The 17,512-nt window shown below is 36.3% G+C and overlaps 3 protein-coding genes across 9 annotated transcripts; 1 reads left to right on the forward strand and 2 right to left on the reverse strand.

Annotated features, from left to right (window-relative positions):
* Positions 1 to 1,957: 1,957 nt before the first annotated feature.
* On the reverse strand, positions 1,958 to 5,007 carry LOC118043293 (uncharacterized). The gene is made up of 9 exons (XM_035051222.2): positions 4,823 to 5,007; positions 4,074 to 4,194; positions 3,924 to 3,991; positions 3,777 to 3,836; positions 3,492 to 3,650; positions 3,177 to 3,323; positions 2,588 to 2,802; positions 2,389 to 2,497; positions 1,958 to 2,300 (listed from the first exon to the last, which is right to left on the reverse strand). Exons 1-9 carry the CDS (start codon positions 4,934 to 4,936, stop codon positions 2,205 to 2,207), a joined length of 1,089 nt encoding a protein of 362 aa, XP_034907113.1. The 5' UTR covers positions 4,937 to 5,007; the 3' UTR covers positions 1,958 to 2,204.
* A 4,103-nt stretch (positions 5,008 to 9,110) lies between these two features.
* LOC118043294 (alpha/beta hydrolase domain-containing protein VTE7) lies at positions 9,111 to 13,292 on the forward strand. 7 transcript variants are annotated; one of them, XM_035051223.2, is made up of 11 exons: positions 9,122 to 9,496; positions 9,779 to 9,873; positions 9,956 to 10,053; positions 10,186 to 10,235; positions 10,419 to 10,514; positions 10,669 to 10,758; positions 11,780 to 11,872; positions 12,018 to 12,113; positions 12,348 to 12,413; positions 12,655 to 12,804; positions 12,882 to 13,292. In XM_035051223.2, exons 1-11 carry the CDS (start codon positions 9,323 to 9,325, stop codon positions 12,924 to 12,926), a joined length of 1,053 nt encoding a protein of 350 aa, XP_034907114.1. In that variant the 5' UTR covers positions 9,122 to 9,322; the 3' UTR covers positions 12,927 to 13,292. The 7 variants fall into 7 exon arrangements, 6 of the variants coding, with proteins under 6 accessions (XP_034907119.1, XP_034907114.1, XP_034907116.1 ...); XM_035051225.2 differs by having other exon boundaries at positions 9,128 to 9,490; XM_035051224.2 differs by having other exon boundaries at positions 9,129 to 9,496; positions 12,885 to 13,292.
* A 1,192-nt stretch (positions 13,293 to 14,484) lies between these two features.
* On the reverse strand, positions 14,485 to 16,781 carry LOC118043295 (PLASMODESMATA CALLOSE-BINDING PROTEIN 2). The gene is made up of 5 exons (XM_073412190.1): positions 16,732 to 16,781; positions 16,619 to 16,682; positions 15,954 to 16,196; positions 15,818 to 15,860; positions 14,485 to 15,132 (listed from the first exon to the last, which is right to left on the reverse strand). The coding sequence occupies exons 2-5, from the start codon at positions 16,668 to 16,670 to the stop codon at positions 14,808 to 14,810; spliced, it is 663 nt and encodes a 220-aa protein (XP_073268291.1). The 5' UTR covers positions 16,671 to 16,682; positions 16,732 to 16,781; the 3' UTR covers positions 14,485 to 14,807.
* Positions 16,782 to 17,512: the final 731 nt, after the last annotated feature.

Here is a 17,512-nt window from a genome sequence, read left to right on the forward strand (position 1 = left end):
TTTCCAATTTATCTCCAAGTAGAAAGAATCTCTAGAGATTCACACTGGATACAAAGAATTTGAATGTATATTTCAATACAAAATAACACAAACTAGAGTACGAAGAAAGTTTGACAGCTACAGCAGCAAAATGTCATCCAAGATTAACACAGGCACTAATAATACCAAACCCAGTTGATTTATCAGCCACAGTAATTGCTGAATCCAACTTCCGAGATTCAATGATCAAGTTTGCTAAACCCTTTCCATCTTTCATAAATCGTTTTACCACTTGTCAGTAAGTTTCCTCACTAAAATTCGAATCCTCTCCACCTTGTTCCCTCAAACTCCATAGAATAGAGTCCGAAACAGCCTCTAAATTCCCTGACTTTACTTGCACACTAAGCAAATTATTAAAAAAAAAAAAACAGCTTTTTTATAATAAGACGTAGATTGACTAATCAATTTTTATATTTAATTTTTAAAGATTATTAGTGTAAGTCCTGTAAATTTCAGGGCCATTAAAATTTTACATAGTTATTAACTTTAGGATCCATGAAATTAGTCAAAGTATACGTAAACTAGTTCGAACATCCAATTAATAATAATAAAATAAAAACCTTTTGTTGAAAAACCAAACCCACCCATCAAACCCTTTAACTCAATCATCTTATCTTTAAGCCCCTTTCACATTTATGATATTTAAGTGCCAAACAATAATTGTAAGTGGCTTCTACTAGTAGTGTAATTGACTTCACAAAAATTAATGATTTACCTGCAAGTGATCATCGATTCAAATGGTTCGGTTTGAGTAAAAAAACCTAGCAAAACTTAGCCAAGCTGTTTAAATTAATGAGCCTATTATATGCTTTAATATTTAATGAGCACTTTTTGTTAATTTTCTAATCAAAATTATACACAAAGCTCTTTGTTTGAGACTTGAGAGTATCAATCGATGACAGGAGTCCAAAACGAAGAAGAAGGAAAAACAAGGAAAGACCAAATTTAGAATTTAGATGAAGGATCGTTACTCTCATGACCATTACACAAACGCACCGTTTTGTTAACCGTTATTCGCAGCGTTTCATTTAGTTTTCCTTTACGCACCGTTTCAATCAGTTTTACTAGCTGCCTTATATTCTCTTTTGTTCCTGAATGTTCCAAGGAATAGTTCTAGAAGAGAACGCTCGGGATATATATAGTTGTAACAGACTTTGTCTGGCTATGCATGTTTTGAATACAATGAATTAAATGGAATCCAGGAAACCATATCGTGCTTTCCTTCTCTGTCCTTATAATCGTTTCTATCCTCCATTGTTGTTCATCTAAGAGCAGCACTTCCATTTATTTCTACCCAAGTTATTCCATTGATAACAGTCACCACTACTTCTTGCTGGAGCAAATCCAGATTGGTGTTGTGGAAACTCATCTCGCAACTATCAACTTGAGACAAAATGTATGTAATCATTTCTCGTACGCTCTCTTTCTGTTGCCTCTTCAAACACGCACAGCCCAGACTCCAGGGAGTCCAGGCGGATCAAAGAGCTGCAGTGTTTTTTTTTTAAACGGAATGCAACAAAAATTTGCACCTTGCCATTTGTGAAGTTGCAACAAAAATTAGTAGACGATTTCCTTGGACACCCATTGCACCTTGCCATTCAGAATTCCTAAAACTACTGTTTTATTGCGCTTCCCTTGTCACCATCATTGTGCGCCGGAAAATCCATTCCGAGAGGGCCCCCATCATATTTTATTTTTTTTTATCGAGCAGGATGTCCGCACTCAAATAGATTGGCTAACTAACGAAATTTGGGGGACCAGTACGTCACAATCAAAACTTTGGTCTCCCTTCTCTTAAAATTAAGGAATCTTGCAAATCTTTTGTACCAAATACTACGGCGTAACACTACAATTTTAGTGTGTGGACTGATCATGAGCGAGCAAATAGAGAACGGGAAGCAAGCAATAAACACGAATGTTTAACCTAAGAAAACATAACTAGCTTGTTTCTCTCAATGGCATTAAAGAGTACACACGTAACGCATATACCATTGGTAGCAACCTTCTAATAGAAGGCAAAAAGCATAGGTCATCCCCAAACCAAGCTTAAACGGAATGCAATCAGTAATTTATCATCGCTGCCTTGCAGCAGTATGGGGAATACAGCTATCGGCCACACATAATGGACAGATTGGAGATCGAACCTATATTCCCGACCTCTCTCTTCACACTTCTTCCGAGACCACTTCTCTAGCCATCCCTCCAGACATCCCTTGCAGAAAATTTCCCAGCAGTCTCTGATCAAGAACCATGTTCGGCACCTGTAAAAAGAATGTCATGTTAAATTTGTGTGTAGTTAGGGCGGGCAGGCATGTGCGTGCATGTGGTGTGTGAGAGAGAGATTAAAACCTTGTCCCCGAAGAAAATTTTTGTATTATCAGCAATGGCTTCAATGAATTTCAGCTCGAGAAACTGGGGAGTAAGCTTCAACTTGTTTGCTTCAGCTTCTTTCAAGACGCTGAGAGAGAGAGAGAGCAAGTATATTAATCCACTTTCAAGAAATCGACTGAAAGACACCAACATGAAAAAGGAAACAGGGCGTTTTCACCGGTAGAATGCAGCATCTGCCAGGCTCCTTTCATGAGCCATATACATTTGATTCTCAATCTCTTGCTCCCGCCTTGCACTGTCTTTCTCCATCAACTTCTGTTCCATGAGAATCTTGCTCACATTGGCATTCTTTTCAGCCTCACTGATAGCCATCTTCTTTGTTGTCTCTGCCTCTTTCTCAACAAATTTCTGTCTCTCAATAGAAATTAAGACCTAAACAGCAATGCACAATCTGAATCAATCACTCTCACAGATGCATGCGTGATAAATATTTCACACACAGAAAATTAGGAATGTCAAATTCAATGTGCCCACCACAGCATCCAAGTTGCTCAGTTGAATGAGGTTCTACGATGTTCATAATACCATTATATCACTCTGCTAAAGCCACATTAATAGACAACCTTAAAACATACATGTATGAACAGTCCTAGAGAGAGAGAGAGAGAGCCTTCATATCCACAGTAATCTCAGAAAAGATTTTCATCGCCAACTAAATCATCTTTTATGTCTCACACTAACTTTCAGTGGAGGGAAAGTAAAAGAATAAAGATCAAACTCATTTGACTGGGAAGAGTGTAGCATACCTTAGTGCGTTCTTCTTCCATCTGTTCGAAATTCTTTCTTATGCTTTCTGGAATGGTAGGCTTTGTGACACGCACACTTATTATTTCAATTCCAGGAGCATAACGTGTGCAATCGCCTTGAAGAGCATCTTTCATCTTTTCATCAATCTGAGAAAGAGTGAAATTGATCTTTCGTCAATATAGATACAAGCAGGAGGAAGAAATATAAATCAACTTTAAGACACGTTGGAAAAGCATACTTGATGGACACAACCACTATCCAGGGAATGATCTATTGGATAAACAGTGTGTCTCGTTTAGAATTCCATAACACACCTGATCAAAAACATCAATATAAACTTGTTGAAGAGAATGAGAGCTGCAGAACTGATTGATTTCATGATGAATCTTGTCATATATCCATGTGTGGTCATACTGCACGCCATAGTTCAGTAGTGTCTCATATACATATTCCTTGCCAAGCCGATTGACAACCTGAGATAAGCATTTCAAGAATGCACATAAATTGTATTAAGAGGAAAAGGCAGCAAATATAAATGGAGATTGGCAAGCCTTAAGCTGCTTGTGATGTCAATAAAAAGCCACAACTTATGGCCTCACCTCGATTTTCTCAAAGTTAATCATGACTCCTCCTTTAGTACCACATGGAATATCCCTAACCTGCATTTTTTTGAGATCCAAGAAGGATTCAAATGTCAACACAGCAATACAGAGCTCTCAATCCATGACTTGGAAAATAAAACGTACCTGATCTGTCTGAAGTGTCACCTGAACAGGCTCATATTGGGTTATCAGAGGCAACTTCAGATGAAAACCTGAAAATTTTAAAATATGATTTCACAAGCAAAATGACAGGAACACTAAATGCAACTTGGATAAACACTAATGTATTCACACCTGGATCTGTAACTGTCCGTAGAAGCGCACCTCCTCTCCAATATACCCCAACATGACCTTCTGGGACTTGGTGCAAGATGGATAAACTATTCTTAATATTGGATGACGATGGAATCACTATCTATAATATTGCCATAGAACGTCATAAATTCCCTGGCTCCACTCTCAAGTAGCATATATTCCAGCTTATATAAAAATTCAACATACTTCTATAATGTTAACCAAACAAAGTTAAAATATTAAAGAGCATCCATCCACTCATGATCTTGGTCTGTTGAGAATTAAACAACGAAACAAAGTCGAATTCGAAATGAAAGATGGATGTAGAAGCTGGGGAGATGATTAATGAAGTCAATTTACCATCAAATTTGGTATAGAAGACCACAGTCCGATTCAACTAAACTTAAGCATAGCTGGTTATTGAGCTAACATTTAGATAATAATGCATTTACAGACTGTGAAATCCCTAAATTTAGCACAACTACATTCCAAAACTAGAAAATCAAACCAAATGAGGAAAATAAATCATAATCAAATTCTCCTAAACAACGCAGCACACCTGTTTCAATACATAATTAGAAGTTCTCATCTATAACAAGCCTGGAACGGCATTAATTTAAAAAAAAAATCATTATTTAGCAAAAACAAAAACCGTTTTACAGACCGTCTACATAAACATGTATTTCACAGCACTGCTATATATAAAGAGGATGCTGAAACAGTTAAAACACTGGTGAGAGAGCGACTACCAAGGCGAAGATGGCGATGAAGGAGAGGAAGACAGTGAGGATTGGAGAGAAATCGCCGGTTTGAGGAGTAGGGCCGCGCTGGGGAATTCCTGCTCTTTGTTGCTGTGGATCCATGGTAAGGGGGCTTGCTGGAGAAAACACTCACTCTGGGTTTTTTCTTTTTAATTAAAATCTGAAGATCTTGCGTTAATAAATGGAGACAAATACAATGTGATGTTGGGTGTTATCAAGCAGGGAATTTAGTTACGGTGTTAACAGATCATGATCGTTGGATTAGGACATCGAGGCTGTTTTCTCCACGTGGGTCCCCTAACCGAACAGTCTGCTTTCGTTGTTGAAAATAAAAGAACATGGGAAAACGTCATAGATGCTCCCGCGCTTGCTTCGTAACTTCCATGATATTCATTTTAAAGTTTTGTCTTATAGTAACGTTCCCTAGCCAATTTATCTGCGCGCAGGTTGGATTAAAAATTATTTTTGTCAGAGAAAATTGTATTGTTTATAGAATTATTATTATATTTCATTTAATAACTAAAAATTCATTCCAGGGTTAAAATTATCATTAAGTTAAAAAAAAAAAAACAAAAAACCCCCCCTCCCCTCTTCTTTTTTTACCCACTCCACAAAAATCTCTCATTTCTCTCTTGCTTTCTGTTTTGTTCTATCTAAAACATGTTTAAAAATATGATTGTAATTATTTTTTAAAATAATTTTTATTTAGAAATATATTAAAATAATATTTTATATATTTTTAAAAATTATTTTTTGATATTAACACATTAAAATAATTTAAAAATATTTAAAAATATTAATTCGAAATAAAAAGAAATTTAAAATATTTATTTTTAAAAAAAAAAACAAGGATGACCTTATCCCTATAAGAATCCTTTCTTGCTGCCGAGACAACCAAATAGCTTAAACAACTCATCAGTTAATTATTCTTCAGCCTAACTTTAACCTGTTGCTTTAAAGTATCTCTCTAAATATTACATGTAAAAGGAGATAAAAAGCTTATCCTCTTATCAAACTGGATAAAAAAAATAAAATCATCTCAATTATATACCATGGAGTAGCAATCACCGGACTACATGTCATTTGCTTGAAAATCCTGAAAAGTAAACATATTATAATTTCATGATTTTGTTGGGCAAACAGTAAACAGTTACGAGGAAGCACCCCATTGCCCCTCCCTAATTTTGAGCGAAATATTATTACTAATTTATTATTGATGTTTTATTGCAACATATTTGGATCATTGCTGTTAAACTGTTATCTTGCTTTATATGTGAATTCTATTAACATTACACATGATTTGTTTAATAGAAAATTATTGAGATGATAATTAGAAATATTAACATTACACATACTAAATTTATTACTAAAAACAACTTGATACTTGTAAAGTTAGTTTTTATACTGTCCAAACTTTTCATAATTCATCTATTATTTTATTCAATTAACCAAGCATTTGATCAACATCACTAGCACCTTTCATCATATTTGTGAAATAATTTGTTCTTAAATTTTAAAAATGTAACTTAATTGATTAAATTTTTAATTTGCTTCTTAGAAATCATCAATTTAAGAGTTACAAATCTCAAAATTATTATAGGTTTACATGATCATTAATTTTAGAGCATCGAAGAATTAATCAAAGTATGTATAAGTTGGTCTGGATACCCACAATAAAAATAAATAAAAAAACTTGTTTTTATGAGTTTTTGTTTATAATATCTATCAACTACTTTATTTTTATTACGGCTTTTTATTTTTGAACTTTAGTTCATCAAAATTGCAGCAACTTTGCACGCTATTAGCTTTTAGCATGATTGTAGGCTACAAATTTTAGCCGTGTCTGTTTTGGTGTTGGGCAGTGTGTTTGCTCTATATTTGGGCAATTTGTGGGCTGGAATATGTTCCTGGTGATGTGTGTTCGCTATTAGTGCGACTGTAGGCTACAAATTATGAATGACAGTAAAAAAAAGAAAGAACAGCTCGATGCTTTTATTAAAAAAATATATAATCTTATTCTTAAATGATATTTTTAATGTATTTATTTCCATGAAATTTAATAAAACAAATAAAATAAAATGTATAATAAGACAGGTATACAGAGACCATGCGCTGGAATTGAGTGAAAAACGGTGAGAATTGTAGAGAAATCGCCGGTTTGAGGAGGAGGGCCACGCTGGGAAACTCCTGCTCTTCGTTGCTGTGGATCCATGGTAGTGGCTCGCTGGAGAAAACACTCTTTTTGGGTTTTAAAGAAAATTACATTCTCTTGTCACTGTGCCTATTGGTGCCCGTTAAGAAAAAGCAGCGCCTTTGAATTTCTTTGAAGGCATCTCGCGCCAACGTAGAAGTCTTGTGTTTTGATTGTTTTTATATTTAAAAAAATAATAATTTTTTTAAAATTTTTAAATTTTAATATTATTTTGATATGCTAATATTAAAAAAGTATTTTAAAAAAATAAAAAAAATATATTATTTTAATATATTTTTAAATAAAAAAATTTTAAAAAAACAATCGTTATTTCAAAGTTTATTGTTACGACAATTTCTTACTCCAGAAAAACCTTAAAAAAAAACCCCGAAATAGGTGGTCTGTGTGTTTTTTCCAGTATTACAAGAAACTAAATCTGAAAATAAAATAGCACGATGAAGACAAGTTCTGTTAGGAAAGAAGAAGGAAGAGTCCAAAAAAAACAATAGGATTTGAAGCCCAGACCTCATACTTTACCACAACAATACCTAATGCGTGTTTCGTTTAACTAAATCATAATTTACTAAGATATATATCTTTTCTAAGATAGTAGAACTGGTATGACGAGCGATGACTTTTATTTTTTTTTTCTATAAAATAAGACTCGAGTCTTTAGTTTTCACAATTATAATAATATAATAAGAAATAAGCTATCTTCCATCACATAGCTCAGAAACCGTTGCCTATATATATAAATAAAAAAAACTCAGGGAAATTTCTAACTGAGATCTACTATTATAAATGACGGGAAGGTCAAAGAACACTTAAATGAAATTTTTTTTATCTAATAGAACTCATTGATACTAAGATTAATTATTTTTATGATTTAAATCAATGTCAACTGAGACATTCTCTTTTTATTATTGGAATTCCGCGACTTTCTCTCAATCCAGGATTGAAAATTGAATGATAAAGTGAAGTTCTGGATCAAAACTGAAATTTCAAAAACCAAAAGGACAAAAAAAAAAAACAAATTAGAAAGTATAACAGCCAAACTAAACTTTTTTGCGCAAACTTTGAAGTAGCAACCTATTTTCCCTGTCTTTTCACCTTTGATCCGCCATCTTTTAATTTGGACATTGTTTAACAAATCAACGCCAATTAGCCATAAAAAGGTTTAACCGAGGATAAAAAATCTCGAATGACCAAAGCAAAAGAGAACTTCACCATGGAAGTCCAAAGAGAAATGTGAAGGTGTGACCAACGGCATTCACTACAATAACTAGTGGTCCTAATAACCTCTTTGGCATTTATGTTTTTTACCAACTCTTTGAATTATGTATGCATGGAGATTACAAGTTGAAAGGCTCTAAACAGGTTCCCTTACAAGTATGTATGGGCAATACATTTGTTTATGCAAGTACAAGAGAGCTTAATTTACAACAAAAAAATTACGGTGGCAAGGTAACTGAGAGGTACGCCTGCCGTGTTTTGTTTTCTTTGCTACGGCAAGCGAACTGCGGTGGCATGGTCATGGTTCTGCAAGATAGCTGCAGCCCCAAGTGGATGCCGAGATGATCAGTCCCAAATTAGCACAGCATAGTCGAGGCCTTGCACTCTGGTCGCCACACTGGCTTGATAATCGATACAAGGAAAAAGTAGCAGACCACCCGCTTGCTCTAATGACTCGTGAGGTTTTTTTTAATATCGTCAGTTTTTTTTTTTTTTCAGGGGGGATTGTACTGTTTTAACAAGGTTTTTTATTATTATGGACATTATCAACAGTGAGATGACGGTAAATCTCTAACTAATTTTTTTTTCAGATATGGTGTTGTCAACTTATTTATTTTAGTTGGTTATTAACAAATATTTTTTGTACAACTCATCTACTATTATTGCTTAAATTACTTGATTTTATTCAATTTAATTCAATTAATAACTCGAGCATCGAATTTTTCTTGTTTCTTTACAGATAATATCATTGCCTAAACATTAATGTTTTACGTTAAAAAAAAATAATTGGTCGCGGGTCACAGGTACAGTAACTGATAGAATTCAGATTTCTTGTGTTAGAAGGTGTGATTCTGAATGATTACCATAAATGAATGATGATTCCGATCTGGTTAAAATATCCAAAATAACCACTGTAATAATTTTTACTTGCTTATATATATAGATCAACGGTTTCACAGTTAAGGCCACACGAATATGAAGCTCTTCCTTCTTCACGGTTTGACAGAAGGATAAGGTGAGCAGCGAGCAACCGGCAATAAGAGTTCAACCTGCGGGTGACAGAGATGCTCACCCTCACAGCCAGCCCTGAATTAGTGCCTACAAAACGCAGAGCCCATGTGAAACTCTTCACAGCTCAGGGTAGCGATTTCCCTTCTTTTCTACCCAAAGAGGTTGAGAATATCAAAGACCCGTTTGCAAGAAAGCTTGCTACCAGAATTGAGAGGCTGCCAGTAAGCGTAATTCTCACTTTTGCTATTTATTTGATACCCTCTCTCTTCGCTTGTTAGTTTGATATATTGTTGTGTGGCTACTTAATTGTGAATATTATGCTTCCTGGGAAAATGGCCTTTTCTTATTTTTAATAGCAAATTCCAAAAAAAAAAAAATTCTGGATTTTTCAGGTTTTGTTGATTTATAGTTAGCAAGAACACACCTTTCGATATCAAAATTTTGTAACGCTTTTGCTTGCTTCGAATTTCCAAGACATCCCAACTGCATATGATCCACTGACAATGCAGGTGGGGTTTGCAGACAGAAGTATCATGAGTAGTTGTGTGAAGCCTTTGATGCAGAGTGAGAGAAGTCCAGTGATTCTCCTCCATGGTTTTGACAGGTACATGATATATTCAGTAACATTGTTTTGAGAATAACAGCAAATATGTGGCCTTTAAAGTTCACTACATGTTATAATTCAGTTCCTGTTTAGAATGGAGATACACATTTCCACTGCTAGAGGAGGCTGGTTTAGAGACTTGGGCTGTCGATGTTCTTGGCTGGGGTTTCTCTGATTTGGGTTTGTTTTGCATCTCTTGCCTCCTTTTTCTAATTATGGAAGTTCTAGCTTTATTCTTTCTTTCTTTCTTTCTTTTTCCCAACCTCCCACACCATGATTGTAATATGTCCTGTTTTTTTGTGTGCTTGCCAGAGAGACTTCCATCATGTGATGTTGCATCTAAGCGTGATCACTTGTATCAGGTACTTCAACTATCAAGTTCACTTTATGTTCAATCCGCAGCCTTTTCCTGCTCTATTATGAAATTTTCAATCTATCCGTGCCTGTTATTTCCTTAGTTAGGATGCAGAAACCAATATTTGCAGAATTTAGTGATTGTATCCATTATGCTAAAACTAATTTGGGTCATCTCATTTTAACTGCAGCTCTGGAAATCCTATATCAGAAGGCCCATCATATTGATTGGACCAAGCCTTGGTGCTGCTGTTGCAATTGACTTCGCTATCAACCATCCTGAAGCAGTAAGTAGTTCTCGGTAACTGAGCACCTACACATGTGTCATCCATCTATTCAGGAGAAGTTACTAGCCAATCATTATACATCTTTTACTGGCAGTAGCCAAAGTTACTGCATCTATTTGTGCCATGAAACTCAAATGTTTAGCTCTCTTTTCAGGTAGAAAAGTTAGTGTTGATTGACGCAAGTGTATATGCTGAAGACACAGGGAACCTTGCAAAGTTACCTAGAGCTATAGCATATGCTGGGGTAAGTCTTCCACTCAACTGAGCAATGTCTTGAATGCTCAATATTTGTTGTCTACGTTAATTCTTTTCCACTCAATTCTATCTAGGGTCATCTCCACTGATTATACATGATATTTTCGCTTTATTGTGTAGATGACTCAACAAAAGTTCTCTAGGATTTGTTCTTGGTCCTGGCATTCTTCAATTTAACTGATGCAATTTTCACCACTGTTATTTTACATGCATGTGATCTTTGTTCTTCGTCAAATGGCTACACTAAGTGACTTCTCATTCTCCCTTCTTCTGGTTAATTTTATATATCTAATGGACGTGTTCATTGCTTATTCTTTTTTCCTTGAATTGCAACTTAACTGTTAAAATGATTACTAGGGTTTGTTTGGAACCGTAATTGAAATTATGTTTCTTTAAATTTAAAATTTTTTTTTTCCGTTAATGTTTTTTTTATGTTTTTATATTATTTTTAATATGTTAATCTTAAAAATAATTTTTTAAAAATAAAAAAAATATTATTTTAATATATTTTAAATATAAAACATTTTAAACCAGAACATTATTATAATCCCAAAATAATCCTCCATCACATAGAATTTACAGTTTTAATGCTCTGAAGTCAATCTCGGTGCTTCTTGAATAAGTAGAGAGATTTTAGTTTTGATATACGATAAAAGTTCAAGTACGGCCCCCTCAGTGATAGGACAAGTAAAATACTGAGCAAGAGCCTCTATATTTTGTTAGCTCACATGAAAACTTATCAGGGCCCAGTAGGCTTGATGAGAAGTCCCATCTGCAGATGATTTCTAGAACAAAAATGAGCAGAAGCTTTTTCCTATTTCTTCCAGTCGTGTTCCAGAGATGTGTGGGCTGTGAACATGTTTGAGGGAGTGAGTGACATCATGCCACCCATATGTTCCTTCCTCCTCCAACACACTCTTCTTTTGTTGCATGATATTTGTAGCCCCCTCTTTCATTTTTTGTTAATTGTATATATTGCTTCTATAACCATAAGCACTTCTTTGAACCAGGTTTATCTACTGAAGAGCACCCCCTTGCGCTTATATGTTAATCTTATCGCATTCAACAGTCTTCCATTAAACACCAGCATAGACTGGATGAACGTGAGGGTTTCTTCCCAGAAACGAAACTTATCAAACTATCATTGTTTCACTATATATATATATATATATATTTGCCATCACAAAGTTTTGCTAGAGTCATATTGGATTTAATTCTCTCTTTATTATTGGTTGTGGATTTAACCAGGTGGGCAGATTACATTGTCTATATCCTTGGTGGGAGGATGCAACTGTGAATTTTATGAATAGTGGTGGTTATAATGTCAGTGCCCAGATAAAAAAGGTACTTGTTAATGTGTCATGAAGTATATAAATGCTTTGATCTTGCTAATTAACTAGCATAAAAGGGTGCCATGGGATGTCGAATCCGTGTAACTAACACTTTCGGACAGGAGTGTCAGGCTGGACGAATGCAATTGACTCCTTGAAGTCTTTAATTTGTGTTTTTGGTTCGTGCATCAAAATGTCCTGACTTCCCAGCAATTTCCTAAAAATGCTTAACAAATTTCTTATGCAGGTCAAGCAGAAGACCCTTATCATTTGGGGTGAGGACGATCAAATCATTAGCAACAAGCTGGCTGTGGTTAGTACTTGCTGAACATCTTCCTGTGCATTGATACGATTGATGAGCTTGAAACAAAGCGTGTAACACATTTGTAAGAATCTGTCCTTGGCCTTTCACGAAACTTGCCGGTGTGAAACTTTTTGGATGCTCACAACCAACTTGACTTTCTGCCAAATGAATCTCTCTACCATGTTGTCCAATCGATTCAATGGGAAACAGACTCATAAACTCACGCGGCTTTTTAAATCACATCATGCAGAGATTGCACTGTGAACTGCCAGATGCTGTCATACGCCAAATTCCAGATTGTGGCCACCTTCCTCATGTGGAAAAGCCCAACTCTGTTGCCAAATTGATTCTGGATTTTGTGGGAGAAGATAGCAATAAAGAAGCTCAAAGTGTTTCTCAGGTTTGAATTCAATCACAATTAGTATTAAATTTTGGAATAGATTTATGCTTCCACCAAACATTCAAAGCAATTTGAAGCAGGGAGAGCAAGAACATCGAAGAGGTCAGAGGGATAGTCTTTAAGTTTTGTTGCCTCCAATCAACGCACTCCCGGAACAAGAAGACGTAGATGAACTCAGTGCCATTTTGTGTCTATGACTATGTTGCTCGTTGTTTCAAATTGCAAAGTATTTTGGTGTAAGAGTAAATCCGTAACTCAGCATGTTAATTTGTGGACGTGGAAATGTCAATATGCCAATCAACAAAACAGGAAAGAATAGAGTTAGCTCACCACCTCAAAGAAGAAATTCAAATCATTCCTGGCTGCGGAAAAGCAGCAGTTGAATATAAGAAATAAAAATTAGGTTTTCGATTACAGGTTTTTCTTGTATCTTGTTTGTATCACGTATTCTTTTTTCTTGATTACCAATATTTGTAGTTTTACCGATACCCCGCCGAGTATCTTGATTTCGTCTCTCCGAGCATTAATGCTCTAAGACAAATAAATCATGAGCAGAAGAAGAGCTAGTTTTGGAGGACACGGCAAACATTAATTCAGCCATGACTATGTAGTAAAATATAACACAATAGGCACGGATTGAAGAGCTACCCGCTTCTCTCCTACAAATTGCATGCGCAAAAACTACTACTCGGAACCACTCATTTGATACGGATGGATCATACAATTTTGTGATGTTATACGTCCAGGATGCTGCTAGTAATTTGGCACTGCTTACTTTATATTGGCCTGGCATCATCGATAAAACTAGGGCAACTTTTTAATCATTGATCCAGTTAAAAATATCATCGTCAAGAAACGTACTGTGATGCTCTAAGACAAATAAATCATGAGCAGAAGAAGAGCTAGTTTTGGAGGACACGGCAAACATTAATTCAGCCATGACTATGTAGTAAAATATAACACAATAGGCACGGATTGAAGAGCTACCCGCTTCTCTCCTACAAATTGCATGCGCAAAAACTACTACTCGGAACCACTCATTTGATACGGATGGATCATACAATTTTGTGATGTAGTAAAATATAACACAATAGGCACGGATTGAAAGAGCTACCCGCTTCTCCTACAAATTGCATGCGCAAAAACTACTACTCGGGAACCACTCATTTGATAGTAATTTGGCACTGCTTACTTTATATTGGCCTGGCATCATCGATAAAACTAGGGCAACTTTTTAATCATTGATCCAGTTAAAAATATCATCGTCAAGAAACGTACTGTGATGCGTCTCCGAGTTGGTAGGCGGTTCAAATGTCGTGCTCTCCCCTACGACATTGATTCTCGAATTTATTGGCTAGCAAAGTTGCAAATTCTTCTTCGTTACACCCCCCCCCCCCCACCCCCCAGGAGAACAATCTATACCATTTTTTTTTTTTTTTCCCAATTAATATAAATATCCTAGCCAACTTACATTCACCTTAATAAGTATCTAATAACCTATATTTATAAAAAACTATAACCTAATTTTTTATTAAGCAAAGTTGTTCTACCGACCAAAAATAAATAATGCCATTAATGACAAAATCACGCTAATAATTGCATCCTTCATGCTGCACTTTAATCAGATCGTAACAGCTTCGAAGCGAGGCAATTACAGGGGGTGGATTAAACAGGGGGTGGTGGATGGGCCAATTTTTCATTAGATTAATATAAAAAAATACTACAACCTCTCTCTAGATATACAAAAGGAGAAATTCTAAAAAGAAGAGATCAGGTTCCCAACAGCAGTCATATCATCATCCACTCGATAGGAATCAAATTCCTAGCTTTTTCACATAGGTGGAGGGGAAAGAGCCAAAAAACCCTAGCGAGGTTTGGCTCTAGATGACCCCCACAATCCCAACGTAAAATTACATGCCTACCCATCCTTCCGTTGCAAAATCAAATCTACACATCAAACCCCACCCCCACCGCCTTGCCCCCCCCACTTTAGCTTCTTACCGTCAACCCCACAACAAAAATATGCCTGAAAACAAGAGGGTCAAAGATGCAATGAACCACAAGTTAGTGCCCTTAAAAGCAGGAGCCTCACTACTATTATCATTGAAACCAGTTGGGCCCAATCCTGAGTTGAACACTGATGAAGGAGGAGTAGGAATTATAGATGAAGGTGTGCCTGTGCCTGTGCCTGTGCCTGTGCCTGTGCCTGTGCCTGTGCCTGTGCTGGTGCCTGTGCCTGTGCCTGTGCCGGTAGGTGTTGTGCCTGTGCCGGTAGGTGTTGTGCCTGTGCTTGGAGTGGTGGTTGTTGGGGTGTTCCCTGTCCCTGTGCTGTAAAAACAAAAGGAGAAACCAGAAAATGAATATACCAAACTTCGGAAAAGTATAATCTGCACAAATGTTGCATCATCTGCACTTAACATGTGGAAAACACATGTCAAGCTGAGAGATTTAGAATCAAAATCTTTGGCGAGGATGAAATATCGACATCAGGACACAGCTCAGACTGCAAGGACAATGCAGCAGCCCCTGACCTATAAAGATATGTCAATGCAAGATGCTAAAGCGTGAATGATAGATCTACTTTTTCTTAACCACCGTCCAAAAATTTCTCTTAAGCCAACATTAAAGAAACGATATTTTTCTGATGCTGCTTGTGCAAGAAAACACAGCTCAAATCTACCATGTGGATCGTACAAGGTTGACACGCCAGTGCAGAAAGTCAGAAAGAGAAAGAGAAAGAGACAGCTGGAGGTTAGATTCATGATTAACAGCACCAGGATTCATCAGCTTATTGATTCCCAGTCGCAAGAAAAATTAACTTTGATAAAAGTTCTCTGAAGAAAAAAAGAAGGTATCCAAAGCTTTAAACCAGATTCACACTCGACGCACAGTAAAAAAACTTCATTTAAACACAATAGCAATATAAAATATGGAAAGATCCAAAATTGACAGAAATCAATCACCAACACTGGATGTCAAAATCACCGAGTTTTCTTGTAAAAAAAAACAATACCTTGGAGTTGCAGATGCAGGATATGTACACCCAGAGGCTACATCTGCATATTACAGAATCATACAAGACAAGGAGCGAGTTAGTGCCACCAAAGATAGTTGGATAAGAGATGGGTGGATTGTGGGACTTGACTTACTTTGAGGGGGAGTGGCACTAGTCATGGCAGTTCCTGAAAAATCACAGCTCCCAACAGCTTGGCCCTTCTTCTGGAAGTAGCTGTTAACAGCATAGCTGCAGTGATCTTTTACAGTGTTGGGCTGGTAACAAGGGGCATTTTGAATGATTTGGGTACAGTCAGCTCCGGCTCCACAAGCATAATCCAGGCTCTTTTGCAGCTGTGTGTCACCAACCCCATCCTTGCATACGCAGTAAGTAGCACCTACAACAGAAAATGAAAAACCAACAAAACTGTTAGTTCACTCAAAACCACACCCTTTTTCTTCTAAAGATTACTAGGAAAAAAAAAAAGAGCTCCAAAATAAATCGACGAATTAAAAGAAACACTGGGGGATCGTCACTAGTCTACAGATTATCATGGATTTAAGCTAACTTTTTCCTGGAGTAATAAAAAAAATATAGAAAGAATGGAAAATTCTAGGGGGAGAAAATATAAAAACTCTTTCTTTCAGCTGGATCATACTAGTAGAAGAACCAAGAAAACAAGATAGGAGATCACTTTAAAAGATTAAAAAAGACCCCGTCTAAAAAATGAGCATTCCATTTATAAAGTCCTCAGAAACTTTTTCATCCAAAAGATTGCAAAAGAAGGAAAGCAAGAACACAAAAATCCAATTAACTTACTTGAATGGCCAGTGAGGGCCAAGAAAAGACCTAAAAACACTAAAACAGCCATGAATGATGCAAGTTCGTGTGCTAAAATATGAGAAACAGATGTACTTTAGAGAGAATAGAACTTCAAAGATGAAAGGCAGTGAGTGTTGGAAGAGAGGGAGAGAGAGAGAGTGATTTTAGTGGGGATGGTGTTGGGGGATGGAGATTTCTAGACAATAAAATGAGGAGTGACGGTGGGGCAGTGGAGGTGTCTGTATTTTTATACTTCTTTTTTATCACTTTCGTATTAAGACAGTTATTTTAATACTATACGTCTCCATGTAAATGGAAGTGCGTCTATAGGGAAGAGAGCAAGAGGGAGTACGTGTCACGTATGTGACTGTTAAGTGTTGTTTTAGTTTCACAACGGTCATAAACTCATGTGCATGATTAAAACTTAACCAGAAAGGACCCAACCTGGTTTAGGTTGCTGGTCCTGTATTGAGGGGGGCCTACGTGTATGTTCTTGGTTCTCTTTGTGCTGTCACGATGAGCTTGCGCCGTGTGGTGTCCCTTCTTGTACTTTAATTTAGATGCACGATTAAAAACGATCCTTGTATAAACTGGTAGTAAGTTCTAGTCTATTGCATAGTTATCATACCGGAGTGGCGGGTTCATCTGGAATCTAGATAATTCAGGTAGCGACCGGGTTTGAAGAAGCCCAAAATTAGAAATGTAGTTAGCTCGAAGACATTTGCTACACCCGTTAGGTTAACCCAGAACTTTAGCAACCTAGAATGATTCGAAAGAGACTCGAAGGCTATATTTTTAAGAAAAAAACCCAAAAACTAGGTTACAAACACCAAGCCTCCTCATCTGGGTGGATGTTTCCTAGACCTGATTTTATATACGCGGATTTACTTC

This window comes from Populus alba, chromosome 10 (genome assembly GCF_005239225.2).
Source record: "Populus alba chromosome 10, ASM523922v2, whole genome shotgun sequence".
In the NCBI taxonomy this organism is placed as follows: domain Eukaryota; kingdom Viridiplantae; phylum Streptophyta; class Magnoliopsida; order Malpighiales; family Salicaceae; genus Populus; species Populus alba.